This window comes from Sarcophilus harrisii, chromosome 3 (assembly GCF_902635505.1).
Source record: "Sarcophilus harrisii chromosome 3, mSarHar1.11, whole genome shotgun sequence".
Classification (NCBI taxonomy): domain Eukaryota; kingdom Metazoa; phylum Chordata; class Mammalia; order Dasyuromorphia; family Dasyuridae; genus Sarcophilus; species Sarcophilus harrisii.
The window spans coordinates 394,563,266-394,586,683 of record NC_045428.1 but is presented as its reverse complement, the minus strand read 5'-3'; the positions used below and the strand labels follow the sequence as shown (position 1 = coordinate 394,586,683).

At 34.5% G+C, this 23,418-nt stretch overlaps 1 protein-coding gene across 1 annotated transcript in view; it reads right to left on the bottom strand.

Annotated features, from left to right (window-relative positions):
• Window positions 1-23,418, bottom strand: part of PDE11A (phosphodiesterase 11A) — a 452,396-nt gene that overhangs the window by 254,899 nt on the left and 174,079 nt on the right. The window contains exons 3-4 of the mRNA XM_031960412.1: window positions 21,883-21,972; window positions 15,564-15,704 (exon numbers count right to left, since the gene is read on the bottom strand). Coding sequence (XP_031816272.1) covers window positions 15,564-15,704; window positions 21,883-21,972 — 231 coding nt within the window. The remainder of the gene's footprint in view (window positions 1-15,563; window positions 15,705-21,882; window positions 21,973-23,418) is intronic.

The window sequence follows — 23,418 nt, the reverse complement described above, 5'->3', positions numbered from 1 at the left end:
TTTATGACCAAAGAGGAACTAGAGATCATTACTGATCACAAAATAGAAAATTTTGATTATATTAAATTGAAAAGTTTTTGTACAACTATGCTCAAAAATTATCAAATAGTGCATACCCTTTGATCCAGCGGTGTTACTACTGGGATTATATCCTAAAGAGATATTAAAGAAGCAAAAGAGACCTGTATGTGCCAAAATGTTTGTGGCAGACCTTTTTGTAGTGGCTAAAAACTGGAAATTGTATGGATGCCCATCAATTGAAGAATGGTTGGGTAAATTGTGATATATGAATGTTATGGAATATGTAAGAAATAACGAGCAGAATGAATACAGAGAGGCTTGGAGAGAATTACATGAACTGATGCTAAGTAAAATGAGCAGAACCAGGAGATCATTATACACTTCAACAACAATACTATATGAGGATATATTCTGATGGAAGTGGATATCTTCAACAAAGAGAAGATTCAACTCAGTTCCAACTGATCAATGATGGACAGAATCAGCTACACCCAGAGAAGGAACACTGGGAAATGAATGTGGACTACTTACATTTTTGTTTTTCTTCCCAGGTTATTTTTACCTTCTGAATCCAATTTTTCTTGTGCAACAAGAGAAATGTACGGATCTGCACACATATATTGTACCTAAGATATACTTTTTCTACTGCTCCAATATTAAGACATATTTGGAAATAAAATATAGCATTATCTAGTCCAGTCAGAGGTAATTTATCTGTTAACCTCAACTATTTAGAAGAGACAAGAACCAAGAAAGATCATAAAATAGATTTACAGTTGAACTTGAGCTTTGAGGTCTCACAGTTGGCCCAACCTTCTCATATGAAACCCAGAGATTAAATAACTTGACCAAGGTCACATTGGGAGTATTTAGTAGAGCTAAGATTTAAACCTAGTTCCTCTAATTTCTAATCCAATATTCTTTCCACTTCATCATGCTCCTGTCCCTCAGAAGGGAACTGTACAATCCAATAAGTGTAATGAAGTTTGTGCTCTGTAGTTCATACATGTTGAGGGCCTCATAACCTCATGGCAAATTTTATTTTCACTTGAAAGACAGTTCCTGGTTATATGATTTTCTCATTCCACAGCATATCAAAAGAAGTTAGAAAAGCATAACAAGGAAAGTTCTTAATTCAATAATACTGACAGCAACAGAAAGTGACAACTAATAATAAAGAATAATAACAATAACAACCACATCAATAATGATGCTAATAGCTAACATTTACATAGTACTTACTTGTGCCAGGCACTGTGCTAAGTACTTTACAATTATTCTCTTATTTTATCTTCACAACAACTATTCACTCATAATCCAGCTCTGCAGGAAATGGACTGACAAAACCAGTCTCATTCTTCTTTTGATGAAAAACTCCACATTTTTTTTTGTGTGTGTGGGGATAAGGAAAACATTTCCTTTTGAATTTTTCAAAAGGTACCAAAGTTCCTCTCGAAAATTTTTTTAAAAACATCTACATCACAGTGAAGAAATTGCCTGAAGACTATTCAAGTTGTTTTCATCAAAGGAAACAGTCAACACTGAACAGTAGATAGATCTATTTTAAAAGAACTCCATCTGCGGTCCCTCCCCCAAATGTTTATTTTGTCTAGAAAGATAGAAAAGATAGCTTTCCAATCAAAAATCTCCACTTTCTCATGCTTTCTCATTAAAAAAGATGGATTATCAACCAAACCATCTATTTGAAAGAAATGATTCCTTTATAATGAGCATTTAAAGATAGGAAGAAACATAGGCTTTAATTAAAGGTTCATACTCCCTGGTCCAAACACAGGAAAAAGATAATTTTCAGATAACAAAATTAAAGCCATCTATAGTTATAATTTTAAAATGCTCTAAATCACTACTGATTAGAAAAATGCAAATTAAAATAATGCTGAAGTGCCACCTTATGGCTCTCAGATTGGCTAAGATGACAAGAAAAGATAATGATAAATGTTGGAGGAAATGTGGGAAATCTAGGACCCCAAATGCATTGTTGGTGGAGTTGTGAAATGATCCAATCATTCTGAAGAGCAATTTGGAACTATGCCCAAAGGACTATCAAAATGTTCATACCCTTTGATCAGGCAATGCATTACTGCATCTATATCCCAAGGAAATCATAAAGAAGGGAAAAGGTCTATATGTGCAAAAAGTTTGTAGCAGTTCTTTTGGTGATAGCAAAGAACTGGAAAATGAGTAGATGCCCATCAACTGGGGAATGGCTAAAAAAGTTGTGATATATGAAGGTAATACAATATTACTGTTCTATAAAAAAAATGATGAATGAAATGATTTTAGAAAGGCCTGGACAGATTTACACAAACTGATACTGAGCAAAAATAGTAGAACGAGATATATATATGATAGACAATAACATCAAGAATGTGTAATGATCAATTATGAAAAATTTGGTTCTACTCAGTGGTTCAGTAATGCAAAGCAATCCCAATAGACTTTGGACCAAAAAATACCATCTACATCTAGAAAAAGAACTAAGGAGACTGAATGTAAATCAACACATGATATGTTCACCTCTTTTTTCTGTTTTTTTTTTTTTTAATATCTCCCATGGTTTTTGCCCTTTTGCTCTAGTTTTTCTCTCCCAATATGATTCATAAAGTAATGTGATTAAAAACAAATAAATTTTACTCAAAAAGAAAGCAATTTGATATGTTATGCATGTATATAATTTCCATAGTAGTCATGTTATGGAAAGAAAAACCCTCAAGAAAAATAAAATAAAAACAGTATACTTCAATCAGTATTCAGACACCATCAAATCTTTCTTTAGGGATGAACAGCATTTTTTAAATAATAAGTCTTCCAAAATTTTCTTAGATCATTGTAGCTAAGTAATTCATAGCTTCTCATTTTACAATATTGCTGTTACAATGTTCAAAGTACATTTCACTTTGCATCAGTTTATTGCATCATAATCACAAACTACAATTTGTTCAGGCATTCCCAAATTGATGGGCATGCCCTCAATTTATAATTCTCTGCCACCAGCTGCCATAGATATTTTTGTATATATGTGTCCTTTTCCTTTTTTTTTAAATCTCTTTTTAGATACAGATCTGTTGCTGGATTAAAGTTTTCATGGTTTTACATTCCTTTGGGCATAGTTCCAAATTGTACTACAGAATGGCAAAATCAGTTCATAATTCTATCAACAATGCATTAATGTCACATTTTCCTTACCCCTCAATATTTGTCACTTTCCTTTTCCTATATTAACCAATATAATCAATATGAGATGGTACTCATACTTGTTTAATTTGCATTTCTACACTCAATAGTGGGAGCACTTTTTCATATGGTTATAGATAGCTTTGATTACTTCATCTGAAAACTGTTCATATATTTTGATCATTTCCCAATTGGGAAATGGCTCTAATTTTTATAAATTTGACTCAGTCCTCAATATGTTTGACAAATGAGTTATCAGATAAATTTATTTCAAATTTTTTTTCAGAAACAGCTTAGTTTTATTAAGCACCTTATGATTTCCCTTTTCTGTTTACCTTTTTATGCTTCTCTTAGAGTCTTACATTTGAAACTCAAAATTTTCACTCAGCTTTCATCGTTTCATTAAGAATGCTTGAAAATTCTCTATTTCATTGAATTTCCATTTTTTCCCCCTGAATTATTATATTGTTTTGCTGCAGATGTGATTCTTGGTTATAAATTTAGCTCCTTTGTCTTCCAAGCTCTCTGATCCTTTAATGTAGAAGCTACTAAATCTTGGGTTATCCTGACTATGGCTCCATGACACTTGAATTGTCTCTTTCTGACTGCTTGTAATATTTTCTCCTTGACTTGGGAGTTCTAGGATTTAGCTGGAATATTCTGAGAATTTTCATTTTGGGATATTTTTCAGGAGGCAATTATTGGATTTTTTTTCAATTTTTATTTTTCCCTCTGGTTCTAAAATATCAGAGAAGTTTTGTTTGATAATTAATGGAAAGATGATGTCTAAGTTCTTTTTTTATTCATGGCTTTTAGGTAATGCAATCATTTTAAAATTATTTCTCCGGTATCTATTTTCTAGGTCAGTTTTTTTCCCCCCTAAGGAGACATATCACATTACCTTCCATTCTTTCATTCTTTTAGTTTTGTTTTATTGTTTCTTGATGTCTCATAGATTTTAGCTTCCATTTCCTCAATTCTAATTTTTATGGAATCATTTCTTCAGTCAACTTTCATACCTTCTTTTCTATTTGGTCAATTGTATTTTTAGCGAAGTTTTTCTTCAGGGAATTGGTGTGCCTTTTTTTCCATTTGGTTAATTATACTTTTTAAAAAGCATTCTTCTAATCATTTGCTTTTTGTGCCTCTTTTACTACTTGGCCTAATCTGTTTTAAGGTGTTTTCTTCCGTAATTTTTGTATCTCCTTTACCAAGCTGTTGACATTTTTCATAATATTCTTGCATTACTTTCATTTCTCTTTCCAATTTTTCCTCTACCTCTCTTATTTCATTTTCAAAATTCTTTTAAAGCTTGGGATTAATTTACATTTTTCTCGGAAGCTTTGAATGCAGGAGCTTTCATTTTGCTCTCTGAGTGTGTGTTTTGATCTCTCCTTTCGCTATAGTAACTTTCTATCATCAAAACCTTTTTTCAATTATTTGCTCATTTTCTCAGGCTATTATTTGACTTTTAACTCTTTATTAAAGTAGATCTCTACTTCAAGAATAGAGGGTGCATTGTCTCAAGTTTGAGGGGTTTTGTATAGTTGTTTTCAGAGATACTTCTAGGGACCTGAAAATTTTCAGTTCTTCCAAGGTAATAAGACCTAAAGAGTGGTGTATTTAACATTCTTCCGACCTGTGCTGTGGTCTGTAAATGATCACAAGAACTCTTTTCTGACCTGGACATTTTCTGACTAGGCCCTGTCATTTTAGCTTCCCTCCTCCAAAAGAGATTCTCCAAGAATTTACATTCTAATAAGAGAAAACAAAACAGAGAGGAGAGTCATGGCCAGGGAGGAATGTTTTGGTCTGGGAAGTCACAGAGATGATAAGTGGAGCTGATGCAGGAAAGATTCCAATAGTTGATTCCCAACCCCCCCAGCTAATGTAAATTACCCTTTGACTCACAAATCCTGGTCCCTTTGAATTCCAATAGAAGATCCGGACCTGATCTCAGCCAACTTTGGGGCTACACCCCAAAGCCCCTTGAGCTAAGTCTCTGACTTAAAAGGGCCACACTGGGAACCCCTCTTGGCAGAGATTCCAAACATAGCAGCCATGTGAGGACCCTCTGTCCACTGGACCCTCTGTCCAGTGCCCTCCTTATCCCTACCTTACCTATCTCCTACTTCTAAACTCAATAATAAACCTCTTTTATCAATCTAGCTCTCCTGGCCAATAAATGCTTTTACTGGGAATTCCGCGCCGCTACTAGACCTCATATACTGCCATATCCTTGCACCGAATCCAAGGGGGTTGCAGGGGAACTCTGTTTGACTCCCTGTACCCCAAACCTGCCACTAGACCTTAACTAAACCCTAATTTCATTTAGGTACCCCAAATCTAGACCTCAACGTGTGGTCTACGCCTCAACATTTGGTTCCTGACCTCAACAGAGCCATAGGGCAAATAACAAGCTTTCTAGGAGTGGTAGTACTGATTTGATTACCATTCCCAGAGCAAAAACTGGAAAGGGAATGGTTGTGCGGAGGAAGATAGGCTGATCATTATAATCCTTATAGATATGTTGAACTCTTACTACTCAGAAGCCTCTGGTGCCAGAGCAAAAGTTGGATTGCCTAGTGAGAATCAGAAGATGAGACACAAAAATATGGCAAGAAGATGAATGTAGGGGCCATTTTGTTATGATGAACTTTCTGCAATCAGGACCTAGAGACTCTAAAATATGGGATCGGATGTAACAATGTGAGAGTGTAGCTTGGGGGGATATTCTTGAGTACTTATTAGTAGCCAAGAATTATATTATATTATATTATATATTATATTAACTAATGTTAATATGTTACCCCTCTTAGGCAATACACTGTCATTTAAATAGTAGCCTCTCCTGGAGACACAAATGGTCGGAATTTCAGGGATTATAGTAGATTGGTGTGTGAATAAGAAACTGTACATGAGTAACAATATTTTTGGAGGTAGACAGGCCTTTGTTTGCTCTTTAAATCAAACCATCAATCAGCCCTCATAGTGCCTAGATTAATAACAGGTGATTTTTGTGTAAAGAACCTGATGAAAACAATATATCATTATGGAAGATGATTTCCAATGAGAACATTTACAATATTCTATTCAACAGAATATTCTCTAAACTTAGTTTAAAAATACAATATGAAATGTGTTGAAAAGATACAAACCCTGGTGTTATTTGAGGATGATTTTGCCTGATTCTGTAGTGATAAGAGAGTTCTTACCAAAGAAAAAGTCATAACAAGCATAGAGAGAAGAAAGAAAAAAAGAAAAAGAAAAAGGGAAAGTCTTATTCTTTCTGTGTGCTTAGTTCTCATCACTGCTATTAGTTTCTTGGTTTCACAAGCTTTATAATTTATCCATATGCTCTCAAATCTGATTGGAGCATTGTGGATTCTGAATTCCCTCTTGAATGTTCTAAATGACTACGATTTAAAATGTTTTCTTCTGAATGCTACTTATTTTGTTAATGATAAAAAGTCAATCTTTAAAAACAATTTATAGGCCAGGGAAACAGGACAAATGACTTTAAGTATCTCTGGCTTCCAGTTAGCATTGGCATATTTCAACCTGAGGAAATTATCATACTAGCCAAAGCAGAAAAAACAAAATACCCTAATCTTCTTGTTCTTTGGAAAGTATTCATAGAGGAAGTCTTTTTTTTTTGGATGTTTATCAAACTGTGGCTGGTCTGTTTGTAATTCTTTTAATTTAAAAACAACTCCCCTCACCCCCATCTGTGCTCAACTACATGTTCCTACCATCAGAAAGAAAACAGAAATGTTCCACAAAATAACTAATTTTCAGGTGTTCTCTGAATGCAAGTTTTCCATGAGACAACTCTTCTGATACCATATCAAAGAACTTAAAGAGACATCTCTATTTTCTGAATCTATCTTTTCTGCAAAATGCTGCCCCTTCTGATCCCACCCCATAAGCCAACTGCACTTTCTCTTTGCCATTTAAAATCCCAATTTACCTTCAAAGCATTACACAATCATCTATTCAAGACCTCCCTCCCTTCCTTTCCTTCCTTCCTTTGAGAATTCCTACCATTCTATTATTACATTGAAAAGGTGAGTGGGTGGCAGTAGTTTGAGGGGGTGGGAAAGATAAATTAACATAATAAAGCTAAACTATTTATGATATTTATTTGGAAGATGACTACTTCAGTTGCTAATTCAATTAACAAAATCATTTCTTGCAATTTAAGTAACAACAACAGATAGCGATAAAGAATTATAGTCATACTTGGGAAGAGTGATTTTCCTGAGATTTATGGCCACTTCACCTATCTCACTCAACAGGTAGTGATCTCAAAGCCAGATCCATGGCACTTAGGTACCCTTTGAAAGCTTAAAAAATTGCATTCTTCGATTGTTAAATGGTCAAAGGATATGAACAGACAGTTTTCAGATGAAGAAATTGAAACTATTTGTAGTCACATGAAAAGGTGCTCCAAATCACTACTGATCAGAGAAATGTAAATTAAGACAACTCTGAAATATCACTACACATATGTAAGATTGGCTAAGACGACGGGAAAAGATAATGATGAATGTTAGAGGGGTTGTGGGAAAACTGGGACACTGATACTTTGTTAGTGGAACTGTGAAACGGATCCAAACATTCTGGAGAGCAATTTGGAACTGTGACCAAAAAGTTATCAAACTGTGCATATCCTTTGATCCAGCAGTGTTTCTACTGGGCTTATATCCCAAAGAGATCTTAAAGAAGGGAAAGGGACCTGTATATGCAAGAATGTTTGTGGCAGCCCTGTTTGTAGTGGCCAGAAACTGGAAACTGAGTGGATGCCCATTAGTTAGAGAATGACTCAAGTATCATATATGAATGTTATGGAATATTAGAGTTCTATAAGAAACAATCAGCAGGATGATTTTAGAGAGGCCTGAGGAAACTTACATGAACTGATATTCAGTGAAATGATCAGAACCAGGAAATCATTATATGCAGCAACAATAGTATTATATCGATCAATTCTGATGAACATGACTCTTTCTAACAATGAGATGATTGAGGCCAGTGTCAATGATCTTGTGATGAAGAGAGCCACCTACACCCAGAGAGAGAACTGTGGGAATTTAGTGTGGATCACAACATAGCATTCTCCCTCATTTTGTTGTTGTTCATTTGCATTTTGTTTTCCTATTCATTTTCTTCCCTTTTTGATCTGATCTTTCCTATGCAGCAAGATAATTATACAAATATGTTTACATGTATTAGACTTAACATATTTTAACATGTATAACATATATTACTTGCTATTTAGGGGAAGGGGTGGGGAGAAGGAGTGGAAAATTTGGAACACAAGGCTATGATGCAAGGATCAATGTTGAAAATTTTTCTGTGCATATGTTTTGAAAATAAAAAGTTTTAATAAAAAAAATTGCGTGTCCTAGTCTCATGAAAATTGAATCCTATATGTTACCTTCTCCTCTACACTCTTGCCTGCTTCTAGAGCTGTTTCTGCCATTGAGACAATCTTCTAAAAATAACAACAGGAATGTTCTCTCTATAAAATGAGACAAGCAGTTAAAATTAAATATTTTATGAAAATGCTTTTTAGCACTTTTTAAAAAAACAAAGAACCCCTAAGATATCTTCTTATTTCTTCTAATTCTTTTTTATTGCTAGCTCTTATTTTTATACTTACTTTCATTTGTCTACATATCCTTCTGTTCTCCTCCATTCCACAGTTATTTTTTTTTAGTAAAGAACAAAAAGAAAGGGGGAAGCAGTTCAACAAAACTATATAATACATCAAGCAAGTTCAATAGTATCAGTGTGTACTGTTCCACTTGCATTTTTCATAGTTCCCCACTACTGCAAAGAAAGAAGGGAAATTAATTTTTATTTGTGTTCTTCAGTACCAAGATCAACCATTGGATTATACAGCATTCAGTTATTGTTGTAGTCATTGGGTATATTGTTTTTCAGGTCCTATTTCACTTAGCATGAGTTCTTATAAGTCTTCTCATACCTCCCATGTATTGTTTATATTCATCATTTTTGTAGACTTCTAATTATTTTTGGACTGTAATCATGGTTTTTTCCTTCCTATTGGGCATTATTTTTCTTGAACCAATTTAATTGTGGTGCCAAAACCCTGACTTAATAATTTGTCACTCTTCTCCAGCTATGAGGACTTGGTTAGTCAGTCAAAAAGCATTTATAAGCCAGAGCTACATGCCAGGCACTGTGGCAAACTGGTATATAAAAAAGGCAAGAGATAATCCCTTTAAGTCCTTGAAGGAAGGCTTGATGTCAATGGAAGAAATATCTGAGATGCCAGATAATGATGTTTCTTTGGTAAACCAGGGATTCTTCACTTGGAGGCAAGACTGGGAAACAGATTCTGGAAAGGATGAGAAACACAGCAGCTTTCCTTAACTGTATCAAAACCCCATCTGGAAACCTAGGAGCTGTAGCTGTAAATACCATTTAGTTTACTCTGGGGAGAAGAATTAGCTTCAAAAAGGGGACAGTCAATAGTGAGGAGCTGAGAGATCTCTAGATCTATTTCCTCTGCACTGGTATGAAAGTCTAAGGTTAGAGTTTTACTTCACTTTGTGATTTTTTTTTTCTATTTGGTTTGTTATTTTAAAGCCTCTCCAGGCCCTGTAGTACATTGGAGAAAAAAAAATCTGTAGAAAATGTAAAAGAAGAGTAGGTTTTTATTTCAGAGACATTTTGGCAGTAGAGAAATTAGAAAACTGCCTTTTTTTCTGACAGAATCTGGATGAGAGGAAGTCCAAATCTAAGAAGGGGTGGAAGCTGTGGAAAATCAGAAAGGGAAGCTAGTGAGTTAAGACCTGCAACTCTGATCCAAAGAAGTTTTAATTTGACTCTGGGATATTATACAACATATCAAATTCTTCAGAGAATTCTAGGGGAAGCACAAAACTTGGTGGCAGCCATCACAGCTCAAGAAAAGATGATATCAGTAAGTGCCAGACCAGAAATGATGCCTTAAAAGGAAAGACTAGAAAGACTACATTTGCCTTTCCTGATTAAGCAAAAACAGAAAGGTTAGTAATAATATGTAAATGAACTGCAAGACATTAAAGAGAAGTTATAGGAGTTACTTAGATCCATGGGACTGTAATAGATGTGAAAAAGAAAAGCATTAAGCCCAAGAAATATCAGGCTAGGATGAAAAAAATTCCTAATATTGCTATCTATTTGCTATGGAACAGTCTCCTGTACAGTGGAAATTTCATTCTGATTCACTTAAACTAAGCTGGATAAAACATCTGAGTGAAGCATGAGGGGATAAATCTTGTTTTGGACAAGCGAATGAAGGAGATGATCAGCATTTCTCAATTATATCTATGGTTGCTGGGTAGAAAACTGATCTCAGTGTTAGAAGAGCATGGATTCTCACTACTGGCCTATTAGTTAAGTGTTGCTTGACTAAATTAGTCAATCAATAAGAAATTACTAAATTCCTAGTATATACCAAGCACTATGCTAACTGCTGGTAAAACAAAGTGGGGTGGGTGGAAAATCTCTGCTCTCAAGGAGCTTCCATTCTAACAATCACAAACAATTATGTACAAATAATATATACACAAGATAAATTATAGACAATGAGCATAGAGGAGGCACTAGAATTAAGGGGGATTGGGAAAGGTAGAAAGTGGGATTTTAATTGAGTTTTGAAGGAAACCAGAGAAGTCAAGAGATGGAAATGGAAAGGGAGAAAATTTCAGGAATGAGGACCAACAGTGAAAATGAGTGGTCAGGAAGGGAGTGTCTAGTTGGAGAGACAGACAGGAGACCAGTGTCATTGGATGAAGAGGAAGGTGGAAAGTAAAGTATAAGAGGACTGAAAGGTGGAAGAGACCAGATTATAATGTCAAGCAAATAAAACATTATTTGATCCTGGAGGTGATAGAGTTTATTGAATGGAGGGAAAAGAGGTCATGTGATATAGACCAGTAAGTCACTTTGACAGCTGAGAGAATAGATTGGAATGGGGATTGTAATAGTCCAGGCATGAGATGATGATGGTCTAGATTTGAGGGGTGACTGTTAGAGAAGAGGGAAGTATATATAAGAGATGTAATATAAATTGGACATAGAAGTACAAGACATCCACCAAATTTGGAAGAAACAAATATTGAAATGAAAACCTATAGGCTAGAGAGTTTCTATGGGAAAAGAATGGTTGACAGCAGGGGAGTTGAGAAAGCTGAGGACTGAGAAAAAGCCCTTTGATTTGGTCATTTAAAAATCACTGGTAACTTTGAAGAGAATATTTCAGCTGAATGATGTGGTCAGAAGAGACATTGTAGACAGTGAAGGATTTACAGACTGTAAATTGCCTTCTCAAAGCATTTAGCTACAAAAAGGAGGAGAGATATGGAATAATAGCTAGTGGGATAGGAGGATCAAATGAAGGTTTTTGAGGAAGAGGAAAACATGGGAATATATGTAGGCAGCACAGAAGAAATAAGTAGGTAGGGAAACTAAGAGTAGGGAGGACAAAGTCAATTTGCTGCTTATTCACTGACTGGCTAATTTACATATCAATGTCTAAGTCTATCCATCTCGATATGCAAGAATTTTGCCTTTACTCCTACAGTAAGAAAGATTGAAGATAAATGAGAGAATAGGGATGGCAGAGTATATAATAAGTTAATTATTGACTAACTGGTCAATTTTCACTTAAATGTCTATATCTTAAGAAAGAAAGCTTTGCCCTTAACAGGAAGTCTTTAATTAACACCTAGTGAATCAAAGTTTCTACAACTCAAATACACAAATGGATCTGTGATCGCTGACAATTTGAATGTATCTCCAAATAAGATCATCGCTGGAGGACATGCTGGCAAACTTCTTCAATTCTTTCAAGAATATCAGGACAATGCATTATTTGTCCATCTGTGATCTCTCCTTCTCCCCTTCTGACCAGTTCATTCATTTTCATGATGTCATCCTTAATACTACTACTCTTTTGTAACTCTTCATTTGTAATGTGTTTAGCATGCTCAAAGTCCCCACATAAGTCTCAATGAAGGCAATTAGGTGATGTAGTGAATAGTGTCTGTCCTGGAGTCAGGAGGATCTGAGTTCAATTTTTCCTTCAAATATTTACTAGATAAATCCTATTTATCTCAGTTTTCTCATCTGTAAAAAGAGCTGGAGAAGGAAATGGCAAACTACTCCAATATCTTTGCCAAGAAAACCCAAAAGGAGGTGACGAAGAGTTATATATGACTGAAATTGAAGAAGGGAGCCCAAAACTCTAAAAATCCTTGAAGGAGAAAATCTCCTTCAATTCTGTCTCAGTGAGGGAGCCCACTTGAGGGAAACAAGACAAACAGTTTTATTCTGTTATCTAGAATTCCAACCCTATTCAATTAAGGAAACTCATTCTATTCAAATTCCAGCTCAAGCTGAAACCCAGCCAGTAGATGAGCCCCCTTCAACTTGTAGCCAAAGCTCCTATTATAAAAGAGCCAAACTAAAATCCTCTCTTTACAAAGGTTCCAAACATGCCATACTAAACCATACTAGGCTATGCCATGCTAAGCCTCTGCCCAATGGAATATTTCCAGTGCTATCCTCTCTTTACCCTCACCTGTTTCCCTAACCAGACTTTATGCCTCTCTGTCAGGATTTCTAACCTTATTTCCCAATCCCTATAATAAACTTTTTATTAATCTAGGTTTTCGGTTCTATAAATTATTTTACAGAGAACCTCTGCCCACCAGAAGGGAGTTCCCCAAAACTCCCTACCCTTGTGTCGAATCCCAAAGAGATGCAGGGGAGCCAAACCTCTCCATTTGGTTCCCTGAACCCCGAACCTTCCACTAGACCTTATCATTTAACTCCCTGATCACCAGAAACCCTAATCTCATTTTGGTTCCCTAAATCTAGACCTTATCATTTGGTTCCCTTCGAAAGGGAACCCCAAAACCTAAACCTTATCAAAAATGATTGAATGAACAAATGTCTCTCCAAAATCCCTTGAGTGATCCTTAATTCTTTAGGCACTACAAGGTTCCATGATTTCTAACCATACAGAATTATAAAATAATGTTGGAAAAAAAAAAAAAAAAAACATGGGTTTTTGTTTCAGGGAGAAACTTGGGATTATTAAAAGAACCCTAAATTTTTCCAAGAGCAATAGAGCCTGCTCTCTTCCCTCAATTCAATTATGAACTAAAATTCTTATCTCTTCAATGTCTGTTCAGGTTACTGATATTGGTGGATGATGTCTGTAGGTTGTCAGTTCTACATTGTAGTTTGAATAACAAGGATTTTTTCTCCATTTGGTCTTTCTAATGCAGATAGATAAGGCAAACTCTTTTGAATGATTATGAATTTCATTTAGGAAGCTCTGGGATATTCTGGGGCTTGATGTAATCAATGCAATTTTATCTCTAAGTAACTTCACAGCTAGGTTCTTAAAAATTTGTTGTCTTTTTTCTACTAGAAAGTCAGAGACCATCAAACATTTTAGATAAGCATTTTTTAGCAAAACTTCAATTTTTAAATATTAAGCACTCAATAAAATTCTGAGTTGTTATTCAGAATTGTTTATTATACATTAGAAAGAAGGGTAAGTTTCTTATAGAGGGAGGTAGCTCTGAATATATATGTATAAATTATTTTTTAAAAATCTTTGTGAAGTCAGTTCTTAAGCTTCGGTGAAATCTCAAAACTTTCTTGTAGTATTGGTATACTCTGAGGAAAATAATTCTGAAGTCCAAAAGCAATTATCTTTTCTAAACAAAGTGCAGCCAAGTATAGATCTCTAGAGGACATTGGAGGGGCTCTTAATTGCTAAACTATTCCAGCCCTTTGGAGAAAGTTCTCAGCAAGGATATTAAATTCCTACCAACAGCTTAGACAATTTAACTTCTCTGTTGTTAAATTGATTACAATCATTAATTTTATTATTGTTTTGCATTTATAGCACTGTTTTAGTTCAGAAGCCAAAGGCTCTTGAATAAAATCTTAAAGCAATCCTCATAACACTCAAGTAAGGTAAGCACATACCTAAGAAAAACAGATTTGATTTTCTCCTTGATGGAAACATTATTCCCTGATGAGCCAAGGGAAAAAGACCTTTTGCCTGCATCATTTCTCTATTTTGCCTGGCTGCTCACAGGCTCCTCAATCACTAATGAAATGATTTGATAACTAAGGAAGTCGCATGCTGCAGATTTCTCTCCCTCCCTCCCTCCCCATAGTTGTAGGCTCTATTAGGTAGCTGCCACAGTTCCCCACACAGAAAATAACCATTGACTCTTGGGCAACACAAAAAGCAATCAACCGTGGGGGACCTGCTGGCATATTCCTAGGTTGCCATTTATCAGGAAAGGAGAAAGTGGCAAATGGCTTAAGCTTTGGATATCGGAGCTGCAATGGACTATGCTCATAAAGGGTCTGCATTACGTCTCATAACAACATAGTAAACCACTAAGAGCAGAGGTGCTACTATTTTACCTAAGGAAGGGAAGAGCAGATCAGGTCTGAATCAACATGTCAAAGTTTCCTTATCAATCATCTGTAGAACATTTGGATTCAGTTGTGGATGATATTTGACTCAGAGGAAGCCTTGCCTGGCCAAGAAGGGAAGATCCAAGCTTAATATTTTTAAGTAAGTAATAATGACAGGATCCATGAAAATAGATAGCAGTAGATACCATTGCCTTAGGACATTAAAATGCATACATTTGCTTTACTTCACTAAACAAAAAAAGGGAAATAAGCCAAAAGGGGCATAAAAAGAAGTGATTAAAATTATTAGACAGGTCCACAGGACTGTAAAATAAACACATTGGAACAGAAAACAAAACAAAACAAAACAAAAAAACCCTGAGCTCTTGATCTTAAGTGCTCTTAAATAATGGGTTAGAGGTCCTTTTAAAGAGCCCCTCAGTTCAAATTTAAGTGAGGCAAAGTGAAGGTAGTACCTAACACTTCCATTCATCCTGATAGTCTTTTCTTTTCCCCAGCCCCCTCCCTTCACCCTTGTCAAAGTATCCCTATCTAGTCTTTTAGACTAGATCCCAGAGCTTGAGAAAAGTACCATTTGCCCAAGTAGATATCTCAGGGAACAGGCATTTTAAATACCCCCCCAAATGACATCATTTTGACTGAAGATTTACAGAGGGAAAAATTTTACTTTGTGAGCAAAGTTCCCTCACTAGTTTTTGCATTATGGACTGTACAATGGCAAGACTGCATTTTCTCAAATACACTATCATTATGAAGAGATGATTCAAGGCTCAGGTACATGAGCTCAATTGCAAATAGCCCAGGCTTTATGCCATTAATATACCTGCTCAAATTTGTATGGAATCTAGAAGGCTACTTACTGGTGATTCAATGTCCTCTAGGAGCAAAACTGAACAGCGTTCACATTTTAACAACGTCTGGGCCCGGTGCATGATTTTCTTAACAATTTTCTCCAGGTCAGTTTGTTCTTCAAAAAGGTCATTAACCACCTCAAGCAGAGCCTATAGGAAAAGAAAGAAATTCAGTTTAGTATATATAGAATTGACAAAATGCTATACTGGAAGAAAATCTCAAGGTTTTAAAATAACAGTTCACATAGGACCATAATTTCTGAATGATAATATTCCTTTGAAACATGGAGTTCTTTTGCAAAAAGGATATATGGCTTCTCCCAACTAGCTAAAATCCTTCCTAGTTCATTATATATTTCTAATATTTTGCTAGGTAAATTACCCTTTGGTAAGAAAAGGCAAAAATTGGTGACAGTAGCAATCTGTGCAATCATGTGATTTTCAGCCTAGGAATCCTTTTGTCCCATAATAATATTTCACAAATCAATTAAAATAAACCCACAATTTTATCATGACAGACTCATAATTCCTACCTAATCACATTGATTTAACAGGTCATAAATTCTATTGAATTGTTAATAAGAAATATTAATATTTCTTTTATTATTACTTTAATAAAATAATAAATAGGTCATTTCTCTCCCTTTGGCAATAAGTATTATCCTCTTGTTCAAAATCAAGAGCCTCATTTTCATTAACAAATGCCTAGTACCATGAATAAAAAGGACATTCAATGGATAATAAGTAGTTGCCTATAATATACAAGGTGTCATACGAGACACTGGGAACACAACCACAAAAATGAAAAAGTTCCATTTTCAGGAAGTTTATACTGTCTTGGGTAATACAAAAAGTATTAAAATAGTATAGATAATTTGAAGATGGAGAGAACACTTAACTAGGGACAGGGATAGTGTTGGGAATATATAGAGATTAGGATTAATTTGCAATATGTGAGAAGCCATCTCAAAAAAGTTCACAGAACCTGGATTGAGCTTGAAGGAAGGAAGCTAAAAATTCTAAGAGACAAAAAATAAAAAGAATGTGCATTCCAGACATGGAAAGACATCTTGTACAAAACTAGGATATCAAACTTTATGCTTATCATAATTAGTGGTTTGCCTTCCCCTATATACTTATCACATTCTTTCCTGTATTATAGCAATTTGCAAACATAATTTATTCCTCTACTAGATTATAAAGTACTTGATTGCAGGAAACAGAATCATTCTTCCTTTGTATTTATCCCCAGCAACTAAAAAAGTACTTTTCACATATAAGGAACTGTGTATGTACACAGGCACACATTTATACATGAGTGTATACATATGTGTATATATATGCCTGTTTAATTAAATGTAATTATATTCAATTCCAGAAAAAGAACAAGTACTATATCATATCACTCTTTTTAACAGAATGTCCAGTCTATGACAATATTTAATTTCAGAAAGGAATCCATCAGAAAAGAAAAGGATTGGCAAAAACAGTAAAATGCATTGTATACTTATTACAAAGAAAGCTCATATTTCAAAATTTAAAACTAAAGATTATGTTGTAACCTCTTATCCAATAGTCCTTTCTACTTTAAATTATAACCTAGCTAGAACTTTTAATGAGCTTTTCAATATGAAATAACATTGTTCAGAGATTTGATCACAGGCTTTCATCTTCTATGGACATCAGATTAAAATATCAAATATTCCATCAGTATTAATATTTAAGGGTTTGGCAAAAGAATGTTTGTTTCTTCAGGTTTTGATATGACCTTGACTTCTAAGAAAAATGTTTAATGAGTTTTCCAACTCTGATGATCTAAACAAATACTGAGTATTGTATATCACAGCATTTTTGCATTAACATTTTACTAACTAACTCCACCTTTGGTCATAGCAACAAAAGTTTATATTCAATTAAAAATGAATGAGCTGTTCTGAAAGAATGTATAAGTTGTTTTGAAATGTTAAACATGTAGAAACTTCGCTAAGCCTTTTTAGATTGATGTTTAATGAGATGGGTCAGTGCATTTGAAGTGGATTGTGGTCCCTTTAAGAAACTGTATTTCTTATTGATCTGTGATTCTTTTCCGATTCCCAACCCCTCCTGGCTGAGGCATATCCTCCCCAGACAAGTTCCCTTGCCAGAGCCTTTGATTCACAAAGCCTGGTCAAAAAGCATCCTTTGAATTCCAATGGGAGATCCAGGCTTGTCCCAGCCCCAACTGGATCTGAGCCAATTTAGGCTCTCCCAGCCCCCACTGGTTCTGATCTGTTCGAGCTTCCCAATCCCCACTAAGATACCCAGTATAATGAGCTTCCATCAACTAAAGTCTTTGCAGGTGGACTTCAGTGGCTCATCAGCTGCCGAGACTTTCTGTCCACTGAGAACTGCATTCTCAGTGCAAAACTCAGTTTTCCATAGATTTGCCACCATAAAAGTCAGTCTCTGGATAAATTGATTTCAATCTAACATTAAACTTTCATTTTGTAACTAATATTCAGAAATGAGTGAATTTTTTCATTCCTAGAACCTGCGGCTGATTTAATGGGGATTCTTAATAACTCTCTTATAGCCACTAACCTCTAGACTACCAGAAATCTAGATCACTCTACATCTCATCGTATTCAAGAGACCAATCCAACTGAAAGAATAATTAAACAAGAATCAGAAATCCTGGGTAACATTTCCTACACAGAATCATTGTAAGAATAAGGTGATAGCTTCATGGAATTCTGCACTGCCAAACTGAAGAAACAGTTCTGTTCTAAGACATTTAACATTTAAACAACCTAAACTGGAGTTTCCTTATCCATGGATTGTAAGACACATTAAATGTAGCCCATCTGTATTGTTTTCAAATTGAATTTCAGTGAAATAAAGCCCATTGATGTCATATATATGAACTATTTAAATGATGAATAGTATATTCAAATGGAATGAAAGGATTCTCACTCAAAGCCCTACTCTGCTGATTCTCAAAGGCTCTGCTGGTACAGCTTTAGCTCTTACAAGTTTTCCCCAGCTATAAATTCTTTAAATATAGTTCCTATAATAGTCTATAAGTCTACTGTCCAAGGACCTGCCTGGCTACCTTCAAAGAGATTCATATCCAGAAGGTTTGCCACCATTTTTTTAAACACTGTAACTCATGAAAACTGGTATAACTGGAAAAATACCTGTACTTGGAATCTAAGAACCTAAAATATACTAGGTGAGTGACTTTGGACAAGTCATTTCATCTCTAAGAGTCAGTTCCCTTATTTATCAAATATAAACAACAATATTTATACTATTACAGGATTGTTGTGAGGTACTGACTTGTAAATTGTAAAGATTTCAATAACAGGAGAGTTCTAATTATTGCTGTTATCATGAGTAAGATCACAGAAGGAATAACCATAGATTCTTTTTTATTATAACTTTTTATTTACAAGATATACACACAGGTAAATTTTCTACACTGACCCTTGTAAAACCTTCTGTTCCAAATTTTTCCCTCCTTCCCCCAATCCCCTCCCCTAGATAGCAGGTATTCCAATACATGTTAAAACACATATTAAATTGAATATATGTATACATATCCATACAATTATTTTGCTGCACAAGAAAAATCTAAAAAGAAAAAAAAAACCTAAGAAGGAAAACAAAAATGCAAGCAAATAACATCATTAAAGAGTGAAAATGCTATGTTGTGGGCCATACTCAGTTCCCACAGTCTTCTCCTTGGGTGTAGATGGCTCTCTTCATTACTGAACAACTGAAACTATTCTGAATGAATTTATTGTTGAAGAGAGCCATGGCTATCAGAATTGATCATCATATAGATTTGTTGTTGCCATGTACAACGATCTCCTGGTACTGCTCATTTCACTCAGCATCAGTTCATGTAAGTCTTTCCAGGCCTCTCTGTATCCATCCTGCTAGTCATTTCTTACAGAACAATAATATTCCATAACATTCATATACCATAATTTATTCAGCTATTCTCCAATTGATTGACATCCATTCCATTTCTAGTTTCTTGCCACTCCAAAAAGGGCTGCCACAAACATTTTTGCACATGTAAATCCCTCTCATTCCTTTAAGATCTCTTTGGGGTATAAGCCCAGTAGAAACACTGCTGAATCAAAGGGTATGCACAGTTTGATAACTTTTTGAGCATAGTTCCAAATTGTTCTCCAGAATGGTTGGATTCGTTCACAACTCCACCAACAATGTATCAGTGTCCCATATTTTTTCCCATATCCCCTCTAACATCCGTCATTATCTTTTCCTATCATCTTAGCCAATCTGAAAGGTGTGTAGTGAGATCTCAGTTATCTTAATTTGCATTTCTCTGATCAATAGTGGTTTGGAACACCTTTTCATATGACTAGAATCCAATTCCTTCTAGTTCCAATTTCTTCATCTGAAAATTGTCTGTTCATATCCTTTGATCATTTATCAATTGGAGAATGGCTTGATTTCTTATAAATTAGAGTCAATTCTCTATATATTTTGGAAATGAGGCCTTTATCAGAACCTTTAACTCTAAAAATGTTTTCTCAGTTTATTGCTTTCCTTCTAATCTTGTCTTCATTAGTTTTGTTTGTACAGAAACTTTTTAACTTAATATAATCAAAATTATCTATTTTGTGATCAATAATGATCTCTAGTTTTTCTTTGGTCACAAATTCCTTCCTCCTCCCCAGGTCTGAGAGGTAAACTATCCTATGTTCTTCTAATTTATTTATATCATTCTTTATGCCTAAATCATGGACCCATTTTGACCTTATCTTGGTATATGGTAATAAGTGTGGGTCAGTGCCTAGTTTCTGCCGTACTAGTTTCCAATTTTCTCAGCAGTTTTTGTCAAATAGTGAATTCTTATCCCAAAAGCTGGGGTCTTTGGGTTTGTCAAACACTAGATTGCTATAGTTATTGACTATTTTGTCCTGTGAATAACCACAGATTCTTGGAGGGCAAAAGTAACAGCAAAATCTACTCTTGTCCTTGTGGCTGTATCTATGAGAGCAAAAGAAAAATGGATAATTGAAGTAAATCGCCAGATAGATTTTTAAAATTCCTGTTATTTTGGGAAATCATTTTTTCTCTTTAATAATTCAGATTAGCTTTCTGTGTTAGTTTGTTTTATCTAACAACCATTTGACTTTCCATATCATTGTAATTGTAAAGAGATGGTCTTTGAGACCTGTAAAAAAAAGTTTGTTTTAGAGAAAAAATGGACCTGACTTAAAATTTTCACTGGCGAATCCCATTATGGCCATTTTATCTTTTTAAAGTACAAAGTGTACTTTGACTAAGAAGTGATTTTTTAAAAATTCAAATTAATAACTCAGAGTAACCACAGAATGGAAGGAGAACATGGAAAGCCTGTGTTCCTATGAAAATATGTCTCTACATATGAAAAAAAAAATCAATCAGTTCTTTTTGTTCTGTCAAATAGATAATTAATTCAATGAAAACATCTGCCAACTAGTTTTTGGACAAAAACGATAAATTGTTTGACATACTTGATTAATCAATTTGGTTAAAATAATTCATAGCATCATAAATTAGGAACTAAAAAGGACTTTAGAAAACATCCTGCTCAGCTCTCTTTTGTTTTTAACATACGAATAAATTGAAGCTCAGAGAAGTGACTTGCATAGATTCACATAATAAAAGACAGAGCAGGACTTGGAATTCAACATTCTGACTCTAAATCTATCCTTAATACATCACATTAGTTCTAAAGTTCATCTAATCTCTTTGATGACCCAAGTAGTGACTTCCAGAATCATCTAAAAACAAACTGTTTTAACTTTTTTGCTCCAATTTAACACTTGTAAATCTTTAAAATGCAGGGCTTTGCACTAAGCATATGGCACACATTTTGTGAAATTTAACAGTATTGCCCCAACAATCAAAAAATAGTCTAATAAAAATAATAATCTTTGAGGCCTAGTTAGAACATGTTGGTCAAAAGCATGGAGTTCTTTGAAAGAACTATGAAATATTCATGTTTTATTACCATTATAAATCCAAAGCCTCAAGAATATAACGCCTGTTTTACAATATAGATTTCAAATTAATTTTCCTTATGAAATGAAGCCATGAAAGAGGCACCATCAGAAAGCAACATCAAAGCCACTTTTTGTGTCCATCTCTATTTAAGACTGAAGGGTATCATCAACTAAATACTTGGAAGGATTATACATAAATTATTTTGAAGTAAAATATTCTTGGCCCATCCAAAGATCATCTGCTATTTTTTAAAAAATTAAATTACTCATAAGAACTTGATGGAGAAATATGAGATTTGTCAATAGATCTGTTTTTTACTTACCCTGCTTCTGTCATACTCCTTCCTTGAGGCAGCAAACAGTTGAGCATTAGCTATGGCAATCCCACAAAATGGGAGATACATCTGCATAACCTGGCATAGACAAAAGTCAGAAATTTATTATTATTTATCACTAGAGATTTATTGTTATTTTTATTAACGTGCCTATTTCTGTTCATGTAGCTTCTTTTTTATAATGATTATAATATATATAGTAATAGGCCATAATGTCTTAATGGAGAAAAAAATCTTTGGATAAAATACTTTTTTTGAGGATTTTGCAAAAAGTTGTTTTCTCTGAGTTGACGGCATTTACAACTGTGACTAATGTACCTAGCACCCCTATTTCTGGGCTTAAATAGATCTGGTCCAATCATTGGGAATACCTAAAGATACTAGTTTCTTTTGGGCTTTTGGTTTGGTCTAAAAAAATATCTAAATATATCTTGTACTTAGATTTCTGCATATGTGGATGGAAGATCTCCACAGATTGCTAAACAAGCACTCAAGACAACAAATACATTTATTTGTCCCAAGGAAAACATGGAAAACTCATAAACAAGTCACAATAGTCAAAAATAATCAGTAATTTCTTCTTATGCTACATGACAATATATGTAATATTGTATACTTTTGCCCCAAGGATAGCATTAACAGCTAATGCTATTCCATTCCTCACCACCACCTATCATATCAATCTGTTATTTTGGGGGGAATCTATCTAGAAGAAAATAAAGCTAAAAGGAAAAGATTAAAAAAGAGAGACCAAATGAGACTATAGGCCCTCATAGGTCAGTATACTATGGTTTTAGATACTTTCCCCGCAAAATGTTGGAAGAGTGTCAGAAGGAGGATTTTATAGACTTCTCAAGTTAGGGGATTTTTTTTTCAAGAAAAGTGGCAGAGTTATTTAGTTTCTATACTAAAACTGCAATTTCAATCTGGTCTCTTGTTAACTGCTCACACCTCCCTAATAAAATTACCTTTAATTATTTTGCATAGACTTTGTGTACAGTAATGTGAATTTTTGTTGTCTCCTCAGTTACAATGTATGCTCCTTTGAAAGAACTATTTCATTTTTGTCTTTGTATTTTGATCCCCAATATACTGTCTAGTACATAGTAAGTCTGCCTATCTTCCTTCTTTCCTTTCTCCTCCCTCCCTCCATTCCTCTTTTCTTCCTTCTTTCCTTCCTTTCTCACCAGTACAATCTCAGAACAAAATAAAAAACATCTCAGTAGCTGCAGAAGAGGACTTGATATTGCTTTTTATAAATCCTACCCTTAGCAGATAGTCATACAACAGTGTGCTACTAAGCAAGGTAGGACAATCCTTTAAAAAATAACTAAACTTAGATTAGATTTAAAAAGAGAAACTGAATAACTACTAAAATCTGAAGAGGAAAAAAATGAAGACTTTCAGGCCATTAAAATTTTTACTTAATGAAAACTCTAAGAATTAGGATTAGTAATAAAACAGGAAAGAAAAACAGCAGGCAATTCTCAAATGATTTTGAAAAGGAGATGGACTATTTTGATT